Source organism: Rhamphochromis sp. 'chilingali', assembly GCF_963969265.1.
Source record: "Rhamphochromis sp. 'chilingali' genome assembly, chromosome: 7".
NCBI classification, from domain to species: Eukaryota; Metazoa; Chordata; class Actinopteri; order Cichliformes; family Cichlidae; genus Rhamphochromis; species Rhamphochromis sp. 'chilingali'.
Genome location: NC_137934.1, coordinates 25,392,650 through 25,410,441, shown reverse-complemented (window position 1 = coordinate 25,410,441; position 17,792 = coordinate 25,392,650). Strand labels below are relative to the sequence as shown.

The 17,792-nt window shown below is 39.8% G+C and overlaps 1 protein-coding gene across 2 annotated transcripts in view; it reads right to left on the bottom strand.

Moving 5' to 3' along the window:
• Nucleotides 1-112: 112 nt before the first annotated feature.
• The window catches only part of trappc8 (trafficking protein particle complex subunit 8), a 30,257-nt gene continuing 12,577 nt past the window's right edge, over nucleotides 113-17,792 (bottom strand). For both annotated transcript variants that reach the window (XM_080887666.1, XM_080887667.1), the window contains 16 exons: nucleotides 16,924-17,029; nucleotides 14,451-14,645; nucleotides 13,891-14,048; nucleotides 13,704-13,778; nucleotides 11,955-12,060; nucleotides 11,614-11,768; nucleotides 10,142-10,566; nucleotides 7,950-8,106; nucleotides 7,767-7,863; nucleotides 5,935-6,003; nucleotides 5,793-5,851; nucleotides 4,128-4,331; nucleotides 3,158-3,259; nucleotides 2,786-2,925; nucleotides 1,522-1,611; nucleotides 113-812 (listed from right to left, as the gene is read on the bottom strand). In XM_080887666.1, the coding sequence (XP_080743792.1) occupies nucleotides 578-812; nucleotides 1,522-1,611; nucleotides 2,786-2,925; nucleotides 3,158-3,259; nucleotides 4,128-4,331; nucleotides 5,793-5,851; nucleotides 5,935-6,003; nucleotides 7,767-7,863; nucleotides 7,950-8,106; nucleotides 10,142-10,566; nucleotides 11,614-11,768; nucleotides 11,955-12,060; nucleotides 13,704-13,778; nucleotides 13,891-14,048; nucleotides 14,451-14,645; nucleotides 16,924-17,029 (2,373 nt within the window). In that variant the 3' untranslated portion in view covers nucleotides 113-577. The remainder of the gene's footprint in view (nucleotides 813-1,521; nucleotides 1,612-2,785; nucleotides 2,926-3,157; nucleotides 3,260-4,127; nucleotides 4,332-5,792; nucleotides 5,852-5,934; nucleotides 6,004-7,766; nucleotides 7,864-7,949; nucleotides 8,107-10,141; nucleotides 10,567-11,613; nucleotides 11,769-11,954; nucleotides 12,061-13,703; nucleotides 13,779-13,890; nucleotides 14,049-14,450; nucleotides 14,646-16,923; nucleotides 17,030-17,792) is intronic.

Below are 17,792 nucleotides of genomic sequence, written 5' to 3'. Positions count from 1 at the left end.
TGTTTCAGTGTACTCCAGATTATGTGCTACAAACTTTCTTCGCTAAATTACGCAAATAACCACCACATGTGAATATTTGATTCTATAATGCAGAGGCTGCAGTCCAAAATTACCAGGAAAAAAAAAAAAGATGCCATGACCTTGACATTCCTTTACAGTATCATTAGACTTTTATTTTCTATTTACAACCAATTTGTTATATATAAATAAATTACATAATTTCCAGAAAAGATTTCAATTCAAGTGCATACAAGAGCTAAATGACAATATGTTGAGGTTAAACACAGTTTGACTCACTGGTCCAGAAACAAAATACAACGTGTGCATAATGAAATTGTAGACTGTTAGAGAATGGGCAGCAAATGCGGTTCAGTCGTCAGTGCCCATTTTGCCTTTGAAAGGACTGCAGACTGAATAAAAAGATGTACAATTCAGGATGTAAACAGCTCTTCTTACAGTATTGCAAAAACTGACGGAACAAATGCTCAGTCTATCCAGGAATTTATGTCAATGGTCCTTGAATGGAGTTAAAACACACAGCACGGTCTAGAGGTGCCTGAAGACCATCGGGCTCGTTTCAGGCATTGCTGATGACTATAAGAGCAGGAGTAGCCGTCTGCTGACTTGTCTCACACATGATGCTCTGCTCAGATGGCTTGGCAAACACTCTGGGAGTGTTGAGATTGTAGACTCCCGCCTGAAGGAAACAGGCTTGCAGTGTTAGACACAATACCTCCTTGGGCTTTAGCTGCAGCTTGTACTGGGACTGACCCACCCAAGCAAATGAGCTGTGGACCTCCAGGGACTCTGGGCTGGAAGAGACAAATAGAAGTGTTATATTAAAAAACAAGTACTTTTGGAAAAGAATGCTACATTTAAGAGGTCACAACTTATCACCTGATATTAGAAAAATGTGTTATTTTGACCTCATGTTAGAAACCATCTTCACATTCTGCCTCAAGTATCTGTGGTTACTGTTGGATCAACTAACCAAAGAAATGCTTGCTCTTTGACTCAATTTGTTCACACAGTTCAATGGAGTCTTGATGGTCTACTTTTTCAGTTATTGAGGCCCGTGTACTGTTGGGAACACTATAAGCTTTACATCCTGGTCCTAATGTGTGTATCACTGCAATTTAATTGAGATGCTCTATAGAGAGTTGACTTCTTTCAGTTGTCTACTAGTGGATACTCAACCAGGATGCATCACAGGATAATTAGGAGCTACAACAAAGGGTTTGAATACTTCTGTGGCTCAGATTTTCTACCATTTTCCCCCATGGTCATTCCGAGTTCAATCTAAACTTGAGCTAAATTTTAATTATAAAAAAATATATCTTGAGGTAATATGAAAAATAAATACTTTCTCAAGCCACTGTATGTATCAGCTGAATTTTATACTGAAAAAGAGCAACGTCAGTCTTATTTAAGTGAAATCCACTGTCCACAACAGTTTTGTCTCCATTTTCCTTACAAAGTAATCATGTGAGGAAGGAACACATGTTGTTTTAAGAAACCTACCTGCTGCTTTTGTGTCTTAAGTCAATGATGACATCTACCTGAGCCAAGGAGCAGTTGGACAGAGTCAGAGTAACTGGCACCAAACAGAGACTAGGCACAAAGAGAAACGCAGCTTTTTATTAACAAAAAAAATATTTGCGAATAGGAAAAATTCTAAACAAACAATAAAGGTCTACAAACAGAGGATGGGATGGATAAATGTAATAATGCTAAATACTGCCAAACATGGTAACATCTTATTATCCTGTCTTAGGATGGCACTGAAAAACTGCTCTGTGCATGTGGTTATTATAAGCCGCACAACTAATTTTTTAAAACTGCAAGACATTATTTCTAAAGAGCTTCACTTATCACTTTATTTTTAAAAATCCAAACAAAGCCAAACAGTCCCAAATAATCGGCCACCATCATATCATAAAAACCCATAGTATCATATATTTGATCCTGAGTTTGGATATGTGAGACAGAATAAAATCCAAGCTCTACTATAGGTAAGGCTTAATGCTCCTTTGTGATAATGCTTTATGTGCTTATAGCTATATCAAAACACCCTGAACCTTCTCTTATGTTGCTATAGACAAAGGCTGTTTAAGGAGCTTCCACTGAATATGTACACTGACCTCTTTTGACTCTCCATATGTTTAATTGTGTAACCATCACTGCATACCATTAACCTTTAAATCGTCTTTCTCCTATATTGTTATTTGTCCTCTCTCTTCTTTCTACCTCACTCTCTAACCAGCTAGCAGCCTTTTGCTTTACTAATTACTTTGCACAGTCTTCTTTTTATTTTCCAGCAGTAAAGATGACAAAATAATCCTAAACTTGAGAAAATAAGGAGATCACATAAAATTTGAATGTTTTTCCTCATTTGGTGGTTCTTAATGGTTATGGTTACAATAAAGACTTGCAAAAAGGAAATCTGTGTTGGTCTATGTGCCTAAGGGTCTTATGCAGACCTTCAAAAGAATTCATTTCCAACACAGTGCCAAACAGAATTGATGAGATAATTTAGTTCAGCCTGGAGTAACTTCTTGAGTTTAACTTAACTCTATGGATCCCAGGGGGCTTTCCTAGTGTGAAAGCTTTTTTTAAAGCGAGAGCTATACATTAACCTTTGCTCGTAGTCTGTCCCATCTCTTATCTGAAGAATACGTTTCTAAATCTGATAGAACATTTCAGAGAGATGCACCTGTTTAATAACCTTTTGTAATCACTTGGACCAAACATTGTGTTAGGAAAAACAACACGCCAGGTGCCTCACCTTTCCTGCACAAATGGGTGTGTGCAGGTTTCAGGGTAGTGTAGATTGGTTTTGATGAGCTGACAAAACTCTGCAGAGGGAAGAATGACTGGAGGAGGCAGGTCTGATTTAAACTTGAGGAGCACCATCTCCTGAGCTTCCTGAAGATGAACACACATACACTATTAAAGAAGACTTGCTCTAACAAATAAAAGTAATCATACCAGCATTATATAAAATATTTAAAACCCTCCTGAAATAAAACATTATATTAGCTTTTGGGCTTAAAGTTCTGCATTATTTCTAAGAATAATCAAAAGTGGGATTAAGTTTAGGTTTCTTATGCTGGTTTTATTTTAGAAAAATAGACTAAAAACAAAGAGCTTGCGGTACCTCCTTAGCAGTCAAAGAAGTGGCTTCTTTTCCGATGGTCTGCAGTGCAACATGGAGTTGGCCCTCCAGGATAAGCTGTTTGTTGTCCTCAACCACATAAGCCTAGTTAGACAGACATGCACAAAATGGTTATTGTCCATCAAAATATCCATCCAGGGTTAATATGATCTAATGTATATTGCACATTTAAGAATGATCCCTTAATGAGTATGAGCATGTATGATTTCATTGGTGGTGGTGACTTGTATTTTTGTTTTTGGTGTATTGTTCTTTTATCTTATTTTCTGGCAATCAATCATTGTAACTACAGCGCCACTCACTGGTGGAAGGAAAAAAACACTAAGTGTGAGAAAGAGACTGTAGTGTGGATAGCAGAAACCAGCGTGACGGAGAGAGATTAAACTGCCAAGCAAGTTGAGAACAGATGCATTTATATTATAAACCTTGTGTCCAACTCCAGCCTTTATGGTTAAAATCTATCCTGATTACTTATGAATGAGGATTTGACCTGATTTTTGTTTGTTTTAGCCGAGTGGACAACTTTGCTCTGTGAACCTGTAAAACTGAGATTGTGAAACCGTGATAGCGAGCCACCCCTAAGATAACTATTCCTGCTGGATCAACTTATATTCAAGAGATAAGAACACATTTCTAAACTGTGGTAAGACCACACCATCATTTCTGTCACTGCTACGCACAGAGGACTTAACTGTATTTTTGTTTTCTTCCATTATTTATTTTTATGCTGCAATTTGGATGAATAGATTAATGTGCATTAGAAATTCTCTCTATATATTTTTGTGTGTTTTATATCCCATAAAAAAGCCAGCATTTAAACATTTACAGTAGTCTGGATTTTAGGATCTCCAGTTATAAACTGCTCTTGCAAACCGAGACTCTGGTGCTCGCTATCTGTAAATATCTACAGTGCTACACATCTATCCATCCATGTATCACTAAACTCTCTTACCTTCCAAATGACAATTATGTTGAGGTCCAGCTCACTGCACTCCTTGGCAATATCTGTCAGGTCTGAACTTCTGTTCTCAGTGGGTACAGAGCCTTGACTCTTGCTGACTGATGATATCCTGGATGATGCTCCGTATGCTTCCTGAGTTTCTAACGTCAGGCAGCGGAAGAAGAAATCCCCACATGGTGTGGTAGAACTGATGATCTAGACAAAGACAGCACCATTCACTCTCTATCACTTAGACCCTCTCTCCATGCAGGCCAGTCAGTTAAAGGAAATTTAAACATCGACACAACTGAACTTCGCCAACGTTCCTCCTTAACTCAGTGATACATTAATAGATGACTGTTAGACAGCATATTGAATTAAATAATGCTGCTACATCACTGTTTTCTTGACAACACATTTTCAATTCCACAAAATTCAGAAAGAGTTACTGTTTGTTAAAAAGCTTACATAGAAGTAGGCAAACATTTCTAGATGGTTCCTTCTAGCTTTAAATTTGTTTTACAACAAACACGAGGCAAAAATGTCTTGATGCATGCTCAATCATCCAGATAAGGAAATCCCAAAAGGTTGATTCTGTTTATCTGGACGTCGAGTTTTCAGTGGGAGAAACGTTTCGTCAGTCACCCAAGTGACTTCTTCAGTCTCAGCCGACTGCAGGTCTCCCCAACCTTATGAACAGTAAATCTGCACAATAACTGAAACCAGCCTACTGAGTAAATGTAAATATCCCAGCTGGACATTTGTCAAAGCTGGGAAGGCTCCTAAAGAAAGCTCCAGGTGATCAAGGAGAGAAGGACAACTGCTGCCGAAGTGAAAACCTTTAGCGATCCCTTATCTGTCAGAAATATCGGAACAGTTGAGACACATTTTCTCTAAACACAGCATCCCCTGTGGCTTTTAACCCCAAAACATGTTACACCAAAAACTGGTGCACCCCAAGGATCGGGTCCCCCAACACAGAGTAATATAGTATATGCTGTGAAGTGCCAGGAGGATTGCCATGATTTATACATCAGGGAAACCAAACAAACTCTGGCGAAGCGGATGGCACAACACAGAGAGCTACCTCATCAGGCCAGGACTCTGCAGTCTATTTACACCTACAGGCCAGTGGACACTCTTTCAATGATGAGGATGTAACATCCTGGACAGGGAGGAATGCTGGTGTGAGTGCAGAGTCAAGGAGACCATTTACATGAAAAGGGAAAGACCATCTCTGAATCGAAGAGGGGGCCTAAGGGTACATCTTTCACCATCTTACAATGCTGTGATTGCAGCCGTTCCCCAACTCTGTGAATGGTGCTCATGGCCATTGTTCAATAGGCTTTGATCAGTGGTTGTTGATCGTTGGTCATGACAATTTGCATATTAATGATCAAGCTACTGACCTCAGAGCACATTCTTCTTTCAGTGGTTTCAGTTATTGTGCAAATGTACTGTTTATAATGTTGGTGAAACCTGCAGTCAGCTGAGACTGAAGAAGTCACTTGGATGACTGACGAAGCGTTTCTCCCACTGGAAACGCTTCGTCCAGATGAAAATAATCAACCTTTTGGGACCAAACAAAAAACATCCCCAAAAAACAACTATGACAAAGCATGAGAACATACAACCATAACAGAAAATTGTATATTGTGAAGTGTATGTTCTACTCACCTGTTCATTTCCCATACTCAGGTCTGAAAAAGTGTACTTCTCTACAGCCTTAGAGGTAGCTAGAAATAACAGACAGAACTGTGAAATTCATGCTCACTGAAAATGGCCTAACTGATGGGGTTTGTTTTTTCACTAAAAGTACCTTCACTGGGTTTGCAACGTGTGGCCCTAAAACACAGCTTGGCTCTTTCTCTGCTGCCAAGTTTACATTCTGAAGGAGAAAAGGAAGAAAAAGACAAGTTACGATCCACATCAATATCCAGTTTCTGTCTGATTTCTTTCATTTAATCCATTATTAGACTCAACTCACTTCTCTCACAAATATTAAAGAACTCACCCACCACTTTAATCACACGCTAGATCTCGTTCTGACATATACCAGAGACACTGAAAATGAAACAGTATCCTCAAAGTGCTGTAACTAAGTTTAACCATATAATCCCTCCTTTAATGTTCGCCTTTGACAGTTATACCAGGAAGTCAAGTACTTCTGATTTGGGGGTTTCTTTTTCAAATGATCCACAGTCTCCACAGTCACGCGCAGCGACGATGTAAATGTATTAAGAAGATAATCCGACCTCTGTACAACTAGATCAGATAACTGCTCCACACTGTTGGCACATGGCATTGAAGAAGAAAACAGTGGAGATCACTTGTATGGTGGAAAGAAAATGACATATCACTAATTCAAAACACCTTCATGTAGCCTGGAAAAAAGTTTGTTGTTCATAAAAAAGTCCTGCATGTTACTGTCCCTCACTAGTTAAAGGAAATAACATTAGGTTTCTCTTGATGTCATCCATATAAAAGAAGTGCTTACTGATTACTCTGTTCTACAGACTATATCCATTGATCTAGTCATTGGTAGTCAGTGGTACTTGCTGGCAACTTGTGCAACTTAAAGTTGGCCTCTAGTGTTGTTCATCAGGATCCATGTGTGAGACATTGAGTCGTAGGATTTCTTGCAATCAGTCCAGGTGGTGTACAGACTGGTCACAGTCTGATCTTACAGTCTTAATTGACTGCTTTATCTGCTAGTAACTGGTATTTCTGCCATTTCACTCATGTATTGAGCTATGTGCCTGTTCATGTTAGCAGCTATGATACCTGACCGGAGCTTCGATGTATTGCTAATATACTGACTGATCCCTTCTGGGGGATTATTTCCAGGTGCAACTCATCCATTAGCAGCTGGTTCATTTATAAGTGTAAGTCTAAGTGTATTTTTGTTTTCTGACAGTGTAGTATTTTATTCTGTTGTATATAGTATGTTATTCTTATTATCTTGTTCCATTGTTTTTCTTAATTTTTGCTACTGTAACTTTGCACTGTCCACTTTCTGCTGTGACACAAGTTTCCCACGTGTGGGAATAATAAAGGTTTATCTTATCTCATCTTATACTGCCAGGCGCTCATGAATGCCGTTAGCTTCTTCAGTAGGTAGGCGTGAATCATGTTGGTGACTGGTGCTGTCCAACTGTTTATGATTCAGACTTTGTCTTGAATGTCTGGCCTCCTGTATGGGCAGCTTGCTGTACTTCTCAGACATTCCTTTCTTAATCACACCTTTCTGCAGCTCTAATAGTTGGCTAACTTCTCTTAGTGCTGCCTTGATATTGGCCTTCAATCTCCTTCTCCATGGAGAGGTCTGCTCCATGACACTGTTCATCTTGTAGCCAAGGATCTCAGTGATCACTGCTGCTGTGGTGTAGATGTTCCACTTTCCCAAAATGAAAGTGAAAGAGGCATGATTTTGAACCTCTGAAGGAGATCTAGCTTCATCACAAATAATTAAAATTCATGGGCACAGGACCGGTCAGCTGCTGCTCTAGAAGCAATTGTTTTTAATGGGTTGAATCTTTGAACTTCACCATAGAAAATTATATTCATCAATCATGCTAACACTGTATGGAGAAACTGAACTAGCCCATTAAATGAAATGAAGCACAAATCTCCTGGTGTACCAGACCTCACCTTTATCCTTGTTCGGGTTGATGTACTTGTGAAGGCGCCAATGTTGGCTGCTACTCGAGACCTGAACGATGTGGAACTCTCGCACACCACCTTCATTCTGTGAGAAGAGTAATGTTCAATCGTTATTTGTGCAGCAGGCATGATTTAACTATGTAACTGTGTGTGCTATGCTGAGCATCTCACCGTATTGATGTTCTCCACATCAATAAAGACAAGGGTTCCACTACTGCCTTTTTCATCCAGACAGTGATGTGGAGGAACACTGCTGCGACAGGCTGATGCCTGTATGCTCAAAGACCGACTAGCACAGATAAATACTGTGTGGCGCAGCACCCGGTGACTTTACATGCGGAGAGAGGGAAAAGAGAAAGCCTTATTGTTTTTTCCCAAGGATTATGAGAACTTTCAGCACAAACATACACAAACCTGAACTATGGCTTGTGCCATTATGTGACCCCACACACAGCAAACTAAAAAAAATACATTTCTTTGTTAAGGTCACAGTCCAGTCCGTGCGTACCCAAAACAGCCATGTTTAATCCAGATAAGGATATGATTTATAGACTTTGTCACACAGAACGTGTAAAGAACTTTGTATACATTACATAAAAGTTATAAACTGGTGATATTAAATGATCAAAGTATTTGATCCCCTACAACCTAGGCAGAGTTCTGGCTCACAAAGATCAGCTGCGTGCCCATGTGGCAAACAGATTTCAAACAATTCCAGATTAACTTGTTGCACCCTTGTCCACTAAATCAATTCATTCACACTCCAAGCTCTCCACCACAATGGGCAAGACCACAGAGCTGTCAAAGGATGTCGGGGACAAGATTGTACACATCCACAAGACTGGAAGAAGCAAGAAGCTTGGTGAGAAGTTGACAAGTGCTTGTGTGATTAATAAGAAATATAAAACACCTATCGATGGTTCTCAACTGAAGCTTTATACAAGATCTTGCAATAACAGGATGAGGATTATCATGAGAAAGGTGATATATCATCCCAAGAATACATGGGAGAGATTTGTTGATGACTTAAAGGCAGTTGGGAGGAGAATCACCAAGAACACCATCGGTAATACACTACTCCATTATGAATTTAAATCTTACAGCACCCGTGAATTTGCCCTGCTCAAAAAACGGCACAAGTACAGGCCCATCGCACGCTTGCCAGTGAACATCTAAATGATTAAGATAAAGCATTATAATCAGATGAAACTAAAATCGAGCTCTTGAGCAACTTGAACCACCTTATTTGGAGGAAGAGAAAAGCTGAGTATGACCCAAACGTGGATGACTTCAATACACTACGGGACAAGGTCATAGCACCTGCACGGCTGTGGCTCCAAGCAATCAGAATGGTACTAAAATGTGACGTCATCAGACTGCATGCCACCAATTGGCTGGTCAGTGGCGTCGTTCGATGAGTCATGAGAGTGTTTCGTTCACAAAATTCAAAACTGCCATTTTTTTTTGAAACGGCAACAAGGGAAAGGGCCCGAACAAACAAAATCCAACACAAACACCAAAACAAACAAAAACAACTCCGTGATCCCCTCGACTCTGATCAAAAGCCACAGACCGAGCAGCAGGTATATTGTTGCCTTGACGTCCACCTTTGCTATAGCATTTGTGTCGCATACTAATTACATCACGGGACGCTCGGACACGTTGCTATATCAATGACCACGCACATTAGGTGATACTTGATCTAAGTTGAATTGTGGTGAGCCGATCTGAGTAGGTACTAATGGAAAAAGGGCTTAAAGTTTATGAGTAGCCAAGCCAATCTTCTTCCTCCGTCCTATAGAAAATCTGTAGAGAGAGCTTAACTTCAAGTTTCTTGAATGCTGCCTGCCTGGAGTTAGAGTTTCTGTAAAGAAGAGTGGGTCAAAAGCACAGTCTTGCTGACAAAGCACTTTGCAAGCAAGGGCTTCTCCAAAAAAATACTAAATCATGTTTTGCTTGGGGACCAAATACTTGACATGCAAATAAAATGATAAGGTTTATGTAACGTGTTTATTTCTAGAATGTTTTGTTGATATTTTATCTCTCTCCATTAAAACTATCATTTCACATACAGACTGTTTATTTCTTTGTAAGTTTTCTCTTTACAAATTCAGCAGGAGATCAAATAATTATTTTCCCACGGCTACATGACCCTTTTCTTCACTGGTGCCCCGGCACTGAAATAATCTACTTTTTGTCAATATAATCAAAAAATACATACATAGAAGTATTTTTCAATCCTTAATTTATGTAAGTTACATTTCAGGCTGATCATGTTTCTTTGAAAAATACTAATATGTTCCAAGAAATGATATGTATGCCTACAGGTCAGTTCACAAAAGTGCTTAATTTTCAATTTTTACCTTATCTTGAGTCCTTTCTCTGCGCTCTCATAATAGAACAGAAAGTTGATTTCATGGACTCCCTCCTGGTCTGGTCCTCTCAGCCAGAGAGGCAGCTGAGTGGACTGCCCTGGTTGCAGGATGCTGCCATCTATTGGAATTTCTATCACACCAGATGGCTGTCGGAAATCATCAGCTGAAACCAGACTCTCAGTGGCTTCTGAGGCCCGCTGGAGAGGTGTGGCCACGGTTTTATAAGGTGAACAATTTTCAGCTGACGTCGGGCTGAGGGGTGTCGTGGCCTGGCTGCCAAAGGTGAAGAAAGCGGCGTGTGTGGACACCACTCGCAGGCCACACAAAGCAACACCGCTGACATTACAGAACTCAACATATGCTTTTCGGATTTCGCCACACAGCAGAGCAGTGGGAAACTGCAGGAAAAAAACCTGACATACAAACACACACACAGAGTAATAAACAGAAAGCAATACTGCAGCATCACCACACATAAGTGAAACTACACTTGAAAGCATAGATATTCAAGTAGAGGTTCATTGGAAGCCTGTTTTAAAAGCCCAGCTGCTACTGGGGGAGGGGAAAAAAGTATTTTTCCCCTTCCTAATTTCTAATTATGCTAATTTGTTACACATGTTTCAGATCATCAAATTTAAATATTAGACAAACAGTAAACAATAAAACGAAAATGCAGTTTCTGGTAGAAGATTTAATTTATAAGGACAGAAAGCTGTCCAAACCCACATGGCCCTATGTGAAAAAAATGAATGTCCCACAGCTTGAATCATTCATTAACAGTAATAAACCAGACCTGTTCAATAGAACATGTCTAACAAATTTAAGTAGGCTAAAACATCATCATGCAACACATCCTGTCACGATGTCAAGAAACTCAAGAACAGATGAGAAAATCATTGATATCTATCCACCTGGAAAGACTTAAAAAGACATTTCTAAGGCTCCAGCCAACAATAATGGAGTCATTATCCACAAATCAAAAAAACAAAATGAAAAAAATAATAATTCTTTTTCACAATTGTTTTTTAATAGTTCATCCATCTGGACAGGAGTGTTGACTGACCAGTAGCCAGTATGTGTCTGTTGAGCCTTATTTGAAACAAGAACTCTCGACTGTGTCTGTAGTGTAGATGTCATTTTTTGGATTTGAACTGAATTCTGTGACAGATATTCATAATATATATGATACAGCCTGTCAAAAAACTAACATTGCATGTTACTGTCGAATTAGATATGTTTGTCCGTTAGATCCATGTGTATGTGTGTTTATAGTTTCTGTTCTCTAGCAAAGCTTGCTAGCATTATTTCAACTTCAAACTCTACCCTCCCATCAAAGTTTTCCCACATCTGACTCCATAGAACTAACATAGAAAAAAATGTTTTCAACATGCAGAATCTAAAACCCAGTAAAGTGATTTCATGATGACTACATCCATGAAGGTTTTCAGAATAAGTCCTACCTCCATCAGGGGCATAGGTGCTGTTATGATGGGATTCAGACGTCGATCAGGACCATGACGAACTGACATCTTGTCCTCTTTGGTCAGATTAAGACGTGGGCCAAGGATGTTCAAGTCCTGTTTCCCACGAACCATCAAATCTAGAGTCTGCTGGTCTGTAAACAAGAGGAAATCCATATGGTTTCTAACTGGCAGCAAGACAAAAAAAAAAAAGTACAACATATTGGAATTTTATTTATTTATTTTTTTAAATACCATGTAATGCATAATGCAAATGGAAAAACATTCTGTCTTCATCAAATAATAATAAAGCATATGAGTTGACATGAGGTCAAATTTACCTTCAGTGCTAGAAGCCATTTCGCCAGAGGAGCCTGCAGCCAGGTTGTACACTACACCCACAATGTTCAGCTGACCAGTTCTGTGTGGCAGCAGCTTGAGTCGGGCCTGAGATCAAAGTGATCAGCACAAAATAACTGGATTTCTGTTTAGCATTAGGTATTTGTATATGTCATGATGCATGCTCAATCATCCAGGTAAGGAAATCCCAAAATGTTGATTCTGTTCATCTGGATGTTGTGTTTTCAGTGGTGTTTGCATTATGCATTACATTTTGTCACTCATCCAAGTGACTTCTTCAGTCTCTGCTGACTGCACGTTTCCCCAACCTTGTAAAGAGCACATATGGGCAATGACTGAAACTAGCACCACTGGTGAACAATGGGTTGCGATGTCAGTTTCTTGATCATTAATATGCAAATTATCACAACCATTTATCAACAACCACTGATCAAATATAAAATCTTAGAAATATGGTATCTAACCAGATTCTTACTCTGGATAGCATTACCTTGGCCTCCAGTAACACTGTGAGGAACCTTGGAGTCATTCAATGCACATATTAAACAAATATGTAGGACTTCTTTCTTCCATTTGCACAATAAAAATTAGAAACATCCTGTCTCAGAGCGACACTGGAATAACTAGTCAGTTTATTACTTCCAGGCTGGACAACTGTAATTCATTATTATCAGGATGTCCTAAAAACTCCATGAAAAGCCTTCAGTTAATCCAAAATACTGTAACAAGAGTACTGACAGAGGCGAGAAAGAGAGACCATATTTCTCCTATATTGGCTTCCTGTTAAATCCAGAATTGAATTTAAAGTCCTGCTCCTCACATTCAATGTCTTGAATAATCAGGCCCCATCTTATCTTAATGACCTTGTAGTACCATATCACCCTATAGAGCACTTTGCTCTCGCACTGCAGGCTTACTTGTTGTTCCTAGAGTATTGAAAAGTAGAATGTAGGCTCAAACTTTACATTTCAGTAATGGTAAAGGTGAGCGCTGTCATGCACTGTGAGAAGTTTCCTGGTTGAACCCAGACTGGGGCCTTTCTGTGTTGAGGCAGAGCCTTCATCTTTAAGGCCCCTCTTCCATGGAACTGATCAGTGGTCATGGCAACTTGCATATTAATGATCAAGGAACTGAACTCACAGCCCACTGTTTGTCAGTGATGCTAGCTTCAGTCATTATAAAAATGTACTGTTTATAAGGTTGGGGAAACCTGCAGTCAGCTGAGACTGAAGACGTCACTTGCATGAAATGTTCCTCCGACTGAAAACGCTACGTCTAGATGAACAGAATCAACTTTTTTTGGATGAAGAGAGTACAGTACAGTACAATTAGTATCTAGCAGATATTTTAAATACTCTCTACGATTTTCTGAGGCCAATGTGAATACTTTTTGAGCATCAAAGGCCTATTTCACCAAAGTGCATTCAGTTTGTGCTGTCACTTTTATTCGCCAAAACAGAACGCACAACACTAAAACTGAAAAGATTAAACTAAGCTGTACTTAAGATATGCTTAATGCTCACTGGCATTAAGCATATCTTATTGTACAATTTCACATGAAAGATTATCACTATGTGTAACCTCCTTCCTCATGTGAATGCAAACACATGTTGTGACTCTCTTTGTATTTCCCAACACTAGGTCAGAATTGTTAAAAAATGTAGCAGCATTATGAAACAGAAAAGATTCTGAAAAAAGATCCATGAATTTACATTTAGAGACCAGCTTACCATTTTGGTCTCCTCTGGACCCAACTGAAACTCCTGGATAGTCTCAGAGGTTACAATATCATCTTTCTGTGTCATCTGCAAGAGGAAGCATATAATGAACAGATTAGAGAAAAAAATAAGATTAGACCTAAAAACAAGGTGAAAATAAATCACAGTTCCTAAGAGCATATTTGTTCATGTTGCCCACCCCTACAGCCGAGGTCTCCTCATTGGTAATGGTCTCTTCTGTCATCTCCTTTGATGAAGATGAACCGTCAACAGTAAACCTCCACAGGAGCGAGAGGCTTGACAGGGCCAGAGAAACCTTCAAAGGATTCCTGAATGTCACCTCCACTATGATTGGCTCTGTAAAGACAAAGAAGATTGCATAGCGTGTGGGCACAATTTATTAGACATGGGATGGCTCAAACTTTACATTTCAGTAATGGTACAGGTGAGCGCTGTCATGCACTGTGAGAAGTTTCCTGGTTGAACCCAGACTGGGGCCTTTCTGTGTTGAGTTTGCATATTTGTATTGTGCCTTCATAGGTTTTCTCTGGGTACTACAGCTCAATCCATACATGCGCGTTAGGTAACTGGTAATTTTAGCTTGGCCACGGCAGTGACATTGGTAAAGTGGAGAGAATAAATACTATATGAATATATGGTTAAATGTGGCTTGAAGTATTAAGTGCTTTGAGTTGTCAGGAACCAGAAAAGCACTTATAACATTTTAAAGTTCCCGTGTTAGTGCTGAACACATCTTACCTTCAACCACAGCCAGGGGATGACGGAGGTTGTCTGTCTGACTGTTGAGGCAGCACTGAGTGGGCTGAAAATTTACTGGGACAACACCCCCATTTGCAGAAGCTACAAGCTGCTCTTCTAGATGGCACCACATGGCTGACAAATCCTGGTCAAACTCCTGGTCCAGTGACACGTGAGTGGCTGCCTGCTTTTCTCCTGAACAGATCAAATATCAGATTAAATACAAACCAAAAATGCAAAACACTTAATTTTGCTGTAAAAAGTCTGACAGTAAACCTCTGCTCGGGTATGTCAGCATCCTATGTACACTCTACATTTTCATGTTATGCTTTGCATTGAAAACAGGGTTTAGACAGGGTCCATAATGGTCATAATATATACAAATATTTGCAAACTGAACGCTAGTGTCACAAGAATTCTGGATATCTTAACTTTAAATGGACTCCTTCACAAGGTTTTCTACTTTTATTTTCTTGGTTAATAACAGATTATGATTCACACAAAACAAAAAATCTAAGAAGCACTGAATTTATGTTTGTTTTTGTGCTGCAGCAGCCTGTATGCTTCCCATGTGCTTGTATGCATGCCTGACAACATTAGGGCATGAGATGACAATGAGACGACAGATAGTGTCCTGGGAGATCTCCAAGATTGGACCAGTCATCACTGACCTAGTGGTGACCAATCACTGGCCCATCTGAGGCTGCAACCTGGGAGCATCAGATGGGCCAAAGCATGATGTCCTAGAAGTGTTCTATTGTATCTTGGTCAGGTTAATCTGGAGGGCAGGCCTATCATTTCCTTCACCCTCCTGGAACTGTTTTATATCCCAGCCACATGAGACAATTCATGCACTGGGAGGGACCCAGAACCCACTGCACCCCTGACAATAGGTCCAAGAATTTCATCCCAATATCTAATGGTAGTTAGGGTGCCATTGCCTTGTCTGTAGAGGTCGTGCATCTCTCCATGGATATGCCTCCTTAGACTATTACTGATCCATCAAACTGGTCACACTCAAAGATGTAATAGGCAGCAAAATGTTCTCCATGATTTCTCACATGTGCTCAGGGTAAACCTGCTCTCATCTCATCAAAAAAAAAAAAAAAAGAAAAAGAAAAAAAAAAGACCCACAGGGTGCCAGTGGCAGACCTGGTAAATCTGGTATTCAGGCTCCACAGTGCCAGGCAGGTAAACACAGGGCCCACTAGAAGACATTGGGCTGCCAGGCCACTCTCACGAACTCTTCAATTTTGACCAAGCAATCAGAAACAGACATCACACTGGTGGCCTGCTGGGGGCCAATTTGGCTCTGGTAGTGGTGATCCTGTTCCTTCTTGTACAAAGACGCAGATACTGGTCCTGCTGCCTTGTACTAGCATGTCCTGCTCTCCTAGAGTAACTAGCAACAGTGGGAAGGACAAACTCCTTGTTAGCAGTAAGAAACCTCTGGCAGAATCAGGTTTAGGGGTGAAGCCATCTACTGCGACCAGTTGAGAGTGAGGGGAGGAAGACTGAAAAAATGCGCACTATCGAAGAGAACAAAAAACTGATAAAGCCTAATGATTAAATGCAGAGTGGTATATAAACACATTAGCGAGGGGAAAAAACATCTAAAAAGGTGAGTGAAGAAGAAACACTCGGTGGATCATTAGAAGCCCCCAGCAGCCTAGGGGAGACAAATCAGGGTCACCTGATCCAGTCCTAACAATGGGCTTGATCAAAAAGCCGTAAGCCCAATCTTTAAAAAAAAAAAAAGAAAAAAAAAAAAAAGGGAGGTTGTCCGTCTCCTGAAATCAAACTAACAGTTAGTTCCACAGAAGAGGGGCCTGGAACCTGAAGGCTCTGCCTCCCATTCTACTTTTACCACAAGTAAGCCCACAGTCTGAGAGTGAAGTCCTCTAGTGGGAGGTGCAGTACTATAAGGTCAATAAGATAAGATGGGGCCTGATTATTCAAGACATTGTACATGAGGAGCAGGATTTTAAATTTGATTCTGGAATGAACAGGGAGCCAATGAAAAGTAGCCAATATGGGCAAAATGTGCTCTCTTTCTAGTGCCTGTCAGTATTCATGCTGCAGCATTTTGGATTAACTGAAGGTTTTTCAGGAATGATGCTGATCTGTATACAAAATAAGGCTTGACACTTACAGATGCGAACCTTAAAATTCACACAGCCCTGGGCATTTCACATTGTGTGTGACAGTCTCCAAAGCAATAATGTTAGTTATTGTCTTGTGGATTAAAAGCCATACATAAGCATGTGCCTCGACTCCTGTAAAGTTTATAGAGGCAGCATATGAGTCGTGTGTGTTACAGTAACGTTGTCATTTATGCCGCATTGCACAAAGTCACCAGGCAGATAATATCTTTCAGCTGCTGATATATCGATAGGTGTACCCTGCACCACTTCCCAAAGTGTTTTGTACACTTTGCTGCTTAGTGATAAAGGAGTAGGCTCGAGGACATTACCTTCTGCAAGGCGGCGTTCGTGTCCAAAGTAGACTCTTGTTGCTGAGCTGTGGATGCAGGGCAGAGGAAGCTGGGGAAGGCTGACTTCATTTCCTCCCAACACGCTCTATAATAACCGAAACAAAACAAAAAATAATACGCAAACATAAGAGTTTTTGAAAGTTGTTTTTTTTCTGAACCAGGTCAAAATGCAGAAATGTTACTGATTACACCAGGTGCTACACACAAAATCCCCAGTTTAAATTTTCACCATCATATACAGATAAAGGAATATATATAATAGTTTTTATTAATGACATTCTTAGACTTGTGAAGCTACATGCTCCTGGGACCAAAGCTACATGCAAACCACGTGACAAAGAATCCAATTTAAAACTGTTGGATAAGGATAAACAGATTTGGTGTGCTTGTAATTGACGTCAGAGGCAATAACACTCTGTAACCTCACTATAATTAATGTTGGGTTGGTGTGCAACTTTGACAAAATAAACTATAGTTCCTTTGTGATAAAGCTATTAAACTAGGGTGCAATCAGGTCACAATCTCATATAATGCTGCTTATATGCCACTACTGAATTTTTACTTTTATTTTACTATTTAACTGAATGGCAAATAGTACAATGGACTGGTTCTTATATAGTGCTTTTCTACTCAACCTAAACACAATATTAAATTTTAATATTAAATTCTATAAAATGTAGATAGAACATAATGTGCAAAGTGCTTGTACAAAGTCCACTGTGGAACGTTTTTGTAGCCTGAGTAAGTAAGTGTGTTATCGTGACACATTAACTAACTAGTGAGCAGGGTAAGAGGGCGTTGTTAAGTAGTCTGACAGCCTGGAGAAAGAAAATGTTCTTGTGCTGTCA